We start from the raw sequence: 11,372 nt of genomic DNA, 5'->3' as shown, positions 1-11,372 counted from the left end.
GCTCAATACCTTTACCAGGAAGACATGAGAGGGTTAGCTGAAGAGAGGTGGGACAGTCATATATTCTCGGTTTTTTTCCTTTTGCTATAAACATACCCTGTGTACACAAGGATAAAACAGACCTTATGTGGAGATAGGACTACATACAGCTACATTTACAAGGAGGCCAAGCTGCCATTGTCTTATCAGACTGTAGGCTGCTCTCTAAATAGAGAGGGGTGAGTGGTGATTTAACCTGAGAGTCACCACATCACAGGAAGGGGACAGGTTAGGAAGAATCCTTTGGAGTCACCTCAGCCGGTGTGGGAATTGAACCCATGTGTTGGTATCACAAACCAGCCATCCAGTCAACTGAGCTAACTAACACCCAAGGAGGCTGAATATTGACCACTAAGCTTCTACCCTGCTGCTTATTGAATCTCTAACCATCATGGGACTAATCCATCACACCCTGCTGAGATACTAACGTTTGGGCCACTCAAACGAAACATCTCTAGCCCATTCAATCTTGCCTCATCACTGTAATGTTCAAGTCAAGATTAGAGTGGTGCTGGAAAAGCACAGCAGGTCAGGCACCATCCGAGGAGCAAGACAATTGACGCTTTGGGCATTCCTGATGAAGGGCTTTTGCCCGAAACGTCGATTCTCCTGCTCCTCAAATGCTGCCTGACCTGCTCTGCTTTTCCAGCACCACTCTAATCTTGACTCTAATCTCCAGCATCTGCAGTATCCACTTCCACCTTGCTGTAATGTTCAAGCCCTAGCAACATTCCTGATCAACAAGGCAAAAAATGTTCAAGTGCAGAAGGAAATGTATATGACTCCTTCTCTTTTCAAATGCAGATCTGACCTACAGCACCATGAACTTCCTCACAAGATGCTGGGTCCCAAACTCAGCCCCGGCCAGGAAAAGGATTGAACCCAGACTGTTGACAACAGACACCCACCATATTGAGCCAACCCCTTTTGAAGTTTGAATTGCTAAGGCAACATATAATTTTGTGCACATTGAAAACTGGAACAGGAGCAGGCCCTTCAGCCCACTTTTCCATTCAATGTCTGTGGTAGTTTGGAGAATAGGCTGAGGCTGTTTTCCCTGAGCGTTGGAGGCTGAGGGGTGACCTTATAGAGGTTTATAAAATCATGAGAGGCATGGATAGGATAAATAGACAAGGTCTTTTCCCTGGGGTGGGGGGAGTCCAGAACTAGAGGGCATAGGTATAAGGTGAGAAGGGAAAAATTTAAAAGGGACCTAAGGGGCAACATTTTCACACAAAAGGTGGTGCATGTATGGAATAAGCTGCTAGAAGAGGTGGGGTGGAGGTTTGTGCAATTACAGCATTTAAGAGGCATCTGGATGGGTTTCTGAATAGGAAGCATTTAGAGGTATATGGGTCATGTGCTGGCAAGTGAGACTAGATTAGATTAGGACATCTGGTTGGCATGGTCGAGTTGGACCAAAGGGCCTGTTTCCGTGCTGTACTTCTCTATGACTCTAAGTCAGCATGTGGCTGGTAAAGAGGCTTTCCCACTTCTTGTTGCTGGAGGGTTTAAGATGTTGAGACTTAATCTGCTTGGCTAGTTTATGTCTGTGCCTTCCTTAACCATCGGGTCCTGGGATGGGACTTGAAACCAGAACATAGATGCTAACAACCTCCTTACATGAGTACTATTCCCTTTAATTAATGTACTTGTTCAGGCTTAGTACCTGATTCCAAGTACTTAAAACAGTTAATTCCGATGATATTTCAAACTGACAAACAGTAATGATAAAATTTGCACCATACTGCTCGAGGGTGTGATGGAAACTTGTTCATGAGGTACTCAAGAGGGAATTAAATCATTATTAGAAATGGAAGAACGTGCAGGGCTACAGGAAAAAAACCATGGATTTGGCATTGGTGAATTCCTTCAGATAGCTAGCAGAGACATAATGGGTTGAATGGCCTCCCACTGTGTTGTGGTGAGTCTGTGATTCTGATGTCTAAGGGTTGAGGTTAGATTAGATTAGATTAGTTACAGCGTGGAAACAGGCCCTTCGGCCCAGCAAGTCCACACCGACCCACCGAAGCGCAACCCACCCAGACCTATTCCCCTACATTTACCCCTTCACCTAACACTACAGGCAATTTAGCATGGTCAATTTACCTAAACTGCACATTTTTGGATTGTGGGAGGAAACCGGAGCACCCAGAGGAAACCCACACAGACACAGGAGAATGTGCAAACTCCACACAGAGAGTCACCTGAGGAGGGAATTGAACCCAGGTCTCTGGCGCTGTGAGGCAGCAGTGCTAACCAGTGTGCCACCGTATATGTGTGGTAACTTTGCTAATTACATCATCCACAGTCACAATGCAGAGAACAGTGCAGCTATACTAAATACAATTAACATTATAATCATACCCATGCTATTGCAGTATGAGGGACCAATCAGCCACATCATACACTTCACAGTTTCCTACAATATTTGTTAACTGGAGCATCCAAGCCACTGACTTTGTTGGTTAATAGTCTCACTGCCTTGCACCCCAAACCGATGTACCCTTTACCATGGCTACTGTAGTGCAGCAGTGCTCTGGGCAAGAGCCGGAAGGTGCCAATTGGAATTCACTCCCGCTATGTGTCTATTTCCAAAGTCAATCAAGGTCTGCATATACTGGTGGTACTCAAGAGGAATGTCCTGTTGGTTAATGACCCAACACCTTTTCAACATCCAGAATGGTCCAGAAGATAACAAAAGCAAATCCCAAAGATCTGCAGATGCTGGAAATCTAAAACAGAAACAGGAATTGCTGGAGAAAACTCAGGTCTGGCAGTATGCGTGGAGAGAAAGCTGATCGAAAACGTCCATCTGAACTGAACTTGTGCTCAGGGGCTCTGTCTCAATTAGTCACAGTTTTCTTTTCAGGGTTGCTAAGCAGTTTGTCAGAGGCAAGGCCAAGGTTCCCAGTCAAGGTGTAGAATCAAGGTGAAGAGATCAACCTGACTGCTTCACTGAGTCAGCTAACGAACCTTCATGCCCTTGTGCGTGAGTGAGTGACCAACACTGGCAATTCAACTTTTCAGACAAGCCCCTCAAACACAGACACGCTCCATCAGTGGGACAACCAGTAGATCAGTGGCTCGGATTTGGAAGTGAAAGGTGAAACACTCCGGGATACATGTCCCTGAACGCTGGAACCAGATCGCTGTGGAGGAAGATGTGGATGGGATAGGACATCCTGTGGCAGCCTCACATTCCACACAGAAGGGACTTTGAGAAGGTGGATCACAGGCCCTGTTAAAATGCTCTGAACCGACTTACAGAAGGAAAATGACAAGAGTTGGAAATACTTGTCTGCCACATACTGAGAGGAAGCAAGGAGGAGATTTAAATCCTTCCTCAATCCCGACATCTCGTTGGGTTTGACCGGAGAACGCAACAGCCTTCAGGTTCAACAGCCAGAAGCAAAAGATAATTAAACCGTGAAGCAAGAGGCCTCCAGCTGAGCTTTCCTTCAAGTCTCAAACGTCTATGAGTCCTTCAGGTAGAGAGCTTCCACAGCGTCACTGGGTCCATGCGACACTCCACCAATGACTAACAGGCGGTTCTTGAAGACGATGCTAGAGCAGGTGCAGCGGGCAGTGGGCATGGGTGGCAACCGTTCCCACCTATTCTTGGTCGGGTGCAGGGCCTCGGCTGAGCTCAGGACTGCTGGCTGGTCTCCTGGAAAACAGACACAATGGTAATACAGCTTGACCCAGCCCTCAGGCAGCATCCCTGTTCACTCAGCCCCTAGCTAGACATAATAGGCTCAAAGGATCTGAGTAAAAATTCACAGGGAAGGTATGTATTTTCTCCGTGAGCATTACCCTGGCATCCAATATCAATTTGTTCTGTCCTCCTGCCTGGCAGAGTAGAGTCAAAGGGTCAAGTGGCCTACACCTGCTCCCAAATGTGGGTGTTTGGTTTATTCCCCTCATCCGATGGTTCTCACTGGGTAGTGGTCCCCATGGAAACCTGCCATCCCCATGATAATGCAACACTTTTCATGTGAGAGATTTTAGGCAATGTGTGTTGGCAGACTATTCAATTGCAAGAGGCATCACAAACTCTTCCTCTCACTCTTTGAAGAGCACTTGATTTGACAGACTCAGTAGAAAGTAATTATGATAAGGTGAGGACTGCAGACGCTGGAGGTCAGAATGGAGAGCGTGGTGCTGGAAAAGCACAGCCGGTCAGGCAGCATCTGAGGAGCAGGAGAATCAGCGTTTCGGGCATAAGCCCTTCATCAGGAATCCTATATAAAACCCTTGCCCGGCTGTTGGTCACTCAGATTGATTGCAGTGCCCTCTGCCACCAAGACCTTTTCAGGTGACCATCTTAGGAACAAGTGTTAATGTACATGAGGAAGGCCAATTCCACACCACCCTGTTCCCCGCCACCACCCACCTCCCCAACATCCCCCCCTCCCTCTACTGTTTGCTAACTACTCCTACCCTCCTACCTGCTGGTGTCTTTCTTGGAACCCCGTTCCTATTCTCTCCTCACTGTTGCCCTATGCCTTCCCCTCTGCCTGTCCTCAGCAGCAGTCACTGACCTGCATCCTGCAGCACTGCTGGGCACAACCCTGACAATCCAGCCCCTCTATGGAAAGGAGGACGACGTTTGGCACTAGTTTGGATGAGCTGAACCACTTTGCGACAGAAGTCACAAATTCGACCAGTTAGTCCTTGATTGAAGTGAGTATGTGGCAGTAATCCCCCACTAACCCAGTTGGTTCTGAACTTTCTAAAATGTCTGAGAAATGAGTGCGTTGTGTGAAACCTGTTGAAATGGGGTTTTGTCCTCACTCAAACTGGCAACTGTGGCTCATTTGGCAATGCCCTCAACTCTCAACTTCAGCACCCACCCCTGGTTGGCATTATCCCCAGCCCCACCCCCACCCCCCTCCAGGGCCCACACACCCCTCCCCCCCAACCACCTCTCTCTCTCTCACACACACACATATACACACACACACACATTCCTGATAAAGGACTTATGCTCAAAACGTCGACTCTCCTGCTCCTCGGATGCTGCCTGACCTGCTGTGCTTTTCCAGTGCCACACTTTCTGACTCTGATCTCTCCAGCATCTGCAGTCCTTATGTTCTCCCTGACCATTATCCAGGCTGTCCCTGCGGTGGGAATACTGCGCTGCTGGAGGTGGTGTTTTAGGAGTGTCCCATCTACTCTCTCGGGTGGACAGAAAAAAACTACTCAAAGGGGAATATCCTTCAAAACCTCAATGATACAAATGGCTATGATCACCTTGTTGTTTTGTGAGAGCCTGCAGTTCCTATATGTTAGCTATGGCTACCCTTAGCTCTAAAGTACCTTTCTGAGATGACCTGAGAGTCATGAAATGTGCTGTAGCTTTGTAAGTTTTTTTCATTCTTTCAAAAACTCATCAACAGTTCAAAGTAAATCCCTAGTAGGCCATTCGAAACATTCGCTCTGATGCAATTTAGCAGGCAGTTAGATGTTGTGCAATGGAGACCAGACTGCATTTCTGGTAAACACAACCTTTCTCCATCCCATCCACTATTTTACTTTGCTTTGCCTGTGGCATCCTCTGCTGGCAATACTTGAGGAGTGCACATTCAAAGTAAAACAGAGAAAGGTCTCCTTCCTTAATGGCAAAATACTATGAATGCTGGAAATCTGAAACAGACAGGCTGGAGGCTGGAAGAACACAGCAAGCCAGGCAGCATCAGGAGGTGCAGAAGTCGACGTTTCGGGAGTAACCCTTCTTCAGGAGTAGGGGGAGCTACAGATAAAGGGGGTGGCGGGGGAAGGGTGGTGAAGTGGGGACAGGTGAAGACAGATAGAAGGTACGACCTGGTTGCTCAATGGGAGGAATGAATCTGGTTGGTGGCAGGGAGAAGTGGAAGGGAGGGGGAGAGGCTGGGAAGAGATTCGGGGGATGGGGAGGGAGGTTATTTGAAACTGGAGAACTCAATGTTGAGTCCTCCGGGCTGTACCCAGGCGGAAGATAAGGTGTTGTTCCTCCAATAGAAGCTGAGATTTGTTTTGGCAATGGAGGAGGCCAAGGATGGTCTCTTTGGAAAGGGAAGCAGAGAATGCTGGAGAAACTCAGCAGGTCTGGCAGCATCCGTGGAAAGAGAAACAGAGCTAACATTTCAAGTCCAGTATGAATCGTCTTCATATCTGATGAGTATCTCTGGCACTTACTGTATTAACTGCATAGCTTACAAACTGCCTTTCGAGGGGCAGTGTCACAGTGGTATTATCCCTGCCTGTGAGCCAGGAAGGTGCAGGTTCAAGTCCTGCATGTTCAAGAGGTTCATTGAGCAGACTGATGAGAAAATAGGTTAAAAAAACAACTGCCTTTCTGAAGAGGGGTTGTACAGAAACATTAACTCTATTTTTCTCTCCACGGATACTACCAGAGCTGCTGAGTTCCTCCAGCAACTTCTGGTTTTGTTTCAGATATCCGGCATCCACAGTATTAACCCCTGTTGCATTCCCTCTGGGGTAACATGTGCTTCCTCAGGTAAAAGAACCAAAACTGGACACGTTGCTCTGAAGATGACTCATCCTGGACCTGAAATGTTAACTCTGTTTCTGTCACCACAGATGCTGCCAGACTGGCTCAGTTTCTCCAGCATTCTCTGTGTTAATTTCAAAAGTCCTTCCTTGTATGTTGCACTTTTCTTGGGTCTGCTAAAAAAAAAAATTGCGTTCTCATTTGGGAAGGGAACGTAGGGGCAGAGTTGGAAAGGACCAGGAGTTACTGAACCTTTCGAATTCTCTTGCAGATATTCCAATACTGACAGCTTGTGTCAGCTGTGGCACAGTGGCTGCATCTTCACAATGCAGTCAGGAGAAGGATTTGAATTTTACTTCAGAGGTGTGAGCAGTCCAGCCTAACGCTCCTGGTGTCAATGCTGAGGGAGTGCTACATTGTCTGAGCTGCCACTTATTAAATGAAATGTTCAATACAGGCCCCCGACTGCTCTCGGAGCTTGATGTAAAAGATCCTATGGCACAATTTCAAAGCAGTGAGGGGGCCACTTGTCTCCATCTTCTGGCCAAGACTTATCCCTTAACCAACATCTGTAAAATAAATATATGAAAAAGCTGGAAATACTCAAAGGTCCGGATGTAACTGTGGAGTAAGAAACAAGTTAATGTTTCCGCACTGTGACCCTTCATCAGATTAGAATCACATTTTTTTAAGTGTATTCAAATTTACTGCCACATTTCCGACATTACATTAGTGACTACATTTCAAAATTGGTTGGCTGGGCTGTCCTGAGTCTATGGAAAGTGTAACAGAAATGTAACTTATTTTTTTGAAAAAAGACACATTTTGTTGAAACTGTTCATCTTGCAAACATCAGGACAATTCACAAGAATACCAGTGTAAAGGGGACTGACATAGAATCCCTACAGTGTGGGGTTTTGGCCCATTGAGTCCACATTGGCCCTCTGAAGAACTTCCTAACCAGACTCAACGCCCTACCCGATCCCTGTAACCCTGTATTTCCCAGGCTAACCTATCCTGCACACTATGGGCAATATAGTATAGCACATCTTTGGATTGTAGGACGAAATTGGAGCACCCATAGACACTGAGAGAATGTGCAAACTCTCCACAGACAGTTGTTCGAGGGTGGAATGAAATCCGGGTCCCTATTGCTGTGAGGCAGCAGTGCTTACCACTGAGCCACATTGCTGCCCCTCAACATGGCTTTACAGTATGAGCAGAGTTTGCTGATTGGTCAGCAAATGGACTCTGATTTTAAAGGCTTTGAGATGGAGAATGCACCAGTCAGGTGATGATTGGCAGTTAACTGCCAAGCTTTGTTTAAATTTAAACCAGATAGGATGAGTCTGATTAGTGAAGGCATTGCCCTGAGGAAACTTTATTGTGCAGACAAGTGCTTCTTCCTGTTAAGACTCATTAGTGGTTTATTCTGTACCACTGTCAACAAAACAGACCTTCAGATCCAGTAGGAAGAAGGATTGGTGGCAGCACTTCATTCCAACCATTAGCTGATTCTGCAAAACAATGGGCAATAAATGTCAAAAGAATAAATTGTCAAAAAAAAAGAATCCCAAGCTTGACAATTTTGAAAAAGATGCAGAGTGAAATCCAAACACTTTATTTTTGAGACAGCAATAGACAAAACTCAACTCAAATGCCATCTGGTGGCTGGGCGTATGCAAAACAATAGACGAGGTCAGCACAAGCCAACTCAAGCTGTCAACAGGAAATACCGAAAGCAACTTAACATTGGACAAAAAGTGGAACAATATTGCAGTAGGCCGAGGGATTGTCTTACCTAGACCTCCAGCCACGATCACCCTGCCCTGGAGGCATGCAGCCACAAAGTCTGCTCTCTTCTTCCTCATGTTTAAGTGACGCCCTGTTTTCATCCAACCTCCTGGTTAAGAAATGGAAAAGGACAAAGAACAAATGAAACCAAATCATAATTAAAACATAGCAGGGGAGAGAGGGAGAAGGGAAAATAAAATACAGACAAATGGTAAGAGAGAATTTAAGAACATTAGAATTAGGAGGAGGAGTAGCACATAAGTATCTCAAATCCATTTAGCCGGACAATAAGATAAAAGCTGAACTTCTACTCGATGGGATGAAAACTGCTGAACGCTGCAACACAAAGGGACTTAGGGGAACTTCTGCATGAAACACAGAAAGCTAGCACACAGGAGCAGCAGGGAATCAGGATGTTTAACAAAATGTTGGCCCTTACTTCAAGCAGCATGGAGTATAAGAGTGGGGAAATCTTACTGCAAGTGTACAAGGTGCTGGTGAGACACATCTGGAGGACTGTGAGTTGTTTTGGTCTCGTTATTTAAGGAAAGGCATCATTCAAATGGAGGCATTTCAGAGGAGGTTCACTCGGATGATCCTCAGTATGGACGGATTGTCTTATGAGCAAAGGCTAAACAGGTAGGGAGTCTACTCACTGGAGCTTATAGGAATGAGAGGTGATCTCATTGAAACACATGGGATTTTTACAGGGCTTAACAGTGTAAATGCTGAGAAGATGTTTCCCCTCATGGGAGAGCCAAGGACTTGAGGCGTAGTCTCAGAATAAAGGGGCACCAATTTAAGACTGAGATGAGGAGGAATTTCTTCCCTCAAATGGTTGAGCGTCTTTGGAACTCCTTGCCACAGAAAGCTGAGTCCTTGTGTGTATTTAAAGCTGAGATAGATAGATTTATAACCAGCCAGGGGAATCAATATTATGGGGAAAGGTCAGGAAAGTGGACATGAGGGATGTTGGATCAGCCATAATCTTATTGAATGGCATAGCAGGGTCCAGGGGCTGAATGGCCTACTCCTGTTCCTATTTCTAATGGTCTTATGGTCAACCCCTTACACTAAATAAGTATCACTTGTGTCCACGAGCTTATCAAAGAACAGGCTGGAGCTTAAATCAACCCATTTTGGGTACTTGCCAACAGCAGGACCCCAAGCACCATATCATCTCCAGCTACTCGGTACAGACACAGTTACATTTACCCTGAGGCTGGACTGGGCAACTCGCAGGACTTGTACACTCTGCTCTGTAAGCAGCCCTTACCTACCCTGCTCAATGTCAAACACCTCCACCGTCCTGACAAACTTGGGTCTCTTGTAGCCTCGAGCTTGCTGTAGGCCTCCGAGACTAAAGAAATTCTTCTCCGTCATCACGCAGCTTGAGAAGGCTCGCCGGCCGGGAATGCTCGGGAACCTGCTCCATGACTTGGCCTCGATGTCATAGGCTTCGAAGGCAGTGACCGGATTCTTCGCTTGTCTCCCACCTGCCACAGGAGAAAGGAACTGAAACAATAAGGTGTGAGCTGTTCCGTCACTTGGTCAGGCTGCAGGACTCCATAGCCTCAGCACTCAAAACAGGCACATCTCCAGCAGAAGGAGGGGAGAGAAAGGTGGGGGGAGATGAAGGTCAGAGCTGGTCAAAAGCAACTTAAACTAATCATTCCCAAAGCAATACTGAGGGAATGCTGCTATTTAGGATAAAATCATAGAATCACTACAGTGTGGAAACAGGCCCTTCAGCCCAATAAGTTCACACCGAACCCTCTGAAGAGTAACCCACCCACACCCTTTCCTATCCCCTATCTTTAACAAGACCTGTTTCTCCTTTCAGGTGGATGTAAAAATACTATGGCACAATTTGAAAAAGAGTAGAGGAGCGTAGTAGCCATGATTGCCCCGATTATATTAGTTATTGGCAATGGCTTGGAAGTGCCGGTATTGGACTGGGATGGACAAAGTTAAAAATCACATAACACCAGGTTATAGTCCAACAGGTTTATTTGGAGGCACTTGCTTTTGGAGTTGAGTCATTTTTAACATTTTTTTTAGGGAAGACAGTGTGAGTGTGAAATATAGTCATTGCTGAAAATTTGAGACTATTTAAAATTCATTTACAGGATACGGGTGTCACTGGGATTTATTGCCCTTCCCTAATTGCCCCAAGGGCAGTTAAGAGTCAACTACATTGCTGTGGGTCTGGAATCACATGTAGGCCACAACAGGTAAGGATAAAGTGAGGACTGCAGATGCTGGAGATCAGAGCTGAAAATGTGTTGCTGGAAAAGCGCAGCAGGTCAGGCAGCATCAAAGGAACAGGAGAATCGATGTTTCGGGCATAAGCCCTTCTTCAGGAAACCAAGGTAAGGATGGCAGTTTCCTTCCCTGAAAGACAGCAGTGGACCAGTTGGGTTTTTACGACAAACAGAGGTGGTTATAATGCTTGGCTCTTTACTCCAATGTTTTATTGAACTGAAATTTCACCATCTGCTTCAGTAGGATTTGAAACCACGACCCCAGAACATTAGCCTGCAGTTCTGGATCACTAGACCACAAATGTTACCAGTGTATTGCCGCTGTTTTAATTCCTGAATCTGAAGTCGGTGGACAATAGCCACTGAACGTAGAGAATCAGGTGGTCCCCGGCCATCAGGGTTAGGGAAGAAGTCTTCACCAGAATCTCATGGATAAGAAGGGGAGAATCTCAGGCAGGGGAGACCGAGACTTCTCATGAGACAAAAATAGAAATTGCTGCAGAAACTCTGTAGATCTGGAAGCATCTACAAAGGATGGAACAGAGTTCATATTTCGAGTCCAGAGACTCTTCATCAGAACTGATTCTTACTGGTCACTAGATCGAAATGTCAACTCTATTTCTTCTCTCCAAAGCTGCTGCCAGACCTACTGAGTTTCTCCAGCAATTTCTGCTCTTGTTCCTGATCTCTAGAATCCAGTTCCTTGTTTTATCTTAGCACCTGGGTCAGGGAGATGAGATCCCATTGTTTCATAGCTCTGCAAAAGGTTAATAAAAACC

At 46.0% G+C, this 11,372-nt stretch overlaps 1 protein-coding gene across 2 annotated transcripts in view; it reads right to left on the bottom strand.

Moving 5' to 3' along the window:
* Nucleotides 1-2,990: 2,990 nt before the first annotated feature.
* Nucleotides 2,991-11,372, bottom strand: part of LOC122563050 (kelch domain-containing protein 8A) — a 39,990-nt gene continuing 31,608 nt past the window's right edge. The window contains exons 4-7 of one of the 2 annotated variants that reach the window (XM_043716386.2): nt 9,610-9,825; nt 8,337-8,438; nt 7,993-8,052; nt 2,991-3,709 (exon numbers count right to left, since the gene is read on the bottom strand). In XM_043716386.2, coding sequence (XP_043572321.2) covers nt 3,516-3,709; nt 7,993-8,052; nt 8,337-8,438; nt 9,610-9,825 — 572 coding nt within the window. In that variant the 3' untranslated portion in view covers nt 2,991-3,515. The remainder of the gene's footprint in view (nt 3,710-7,992; nt 8,053-8,336; nt 8,439-9,609; nt 9,826-11,372) is intronic. The other variant, XM_043716387.2, reaches the window with a different exon arrangement.

This window comes from Chiloscyllium plagiosum, unplaced genomic scaffold (genome assembly GCF_037043375.1).
Source record: "Chiloscyllium plagiosum isolate Xiang-an unplaced genomic scaffold, Cpla_swu_hap1 HiC_scaffold_26, whole genome shotgun sequence".
Taxonomy (NCBI): Eukaryota; Metazoa; Chordata; class Chondrichthyes; order Orectolobiformes; family Hemiscylliidae; genus Chiloscyllium; species Chiloscyllium plagiosum.
This window is presented reverse-complemented; position numbering and strand designations above follow the sequence as displayed.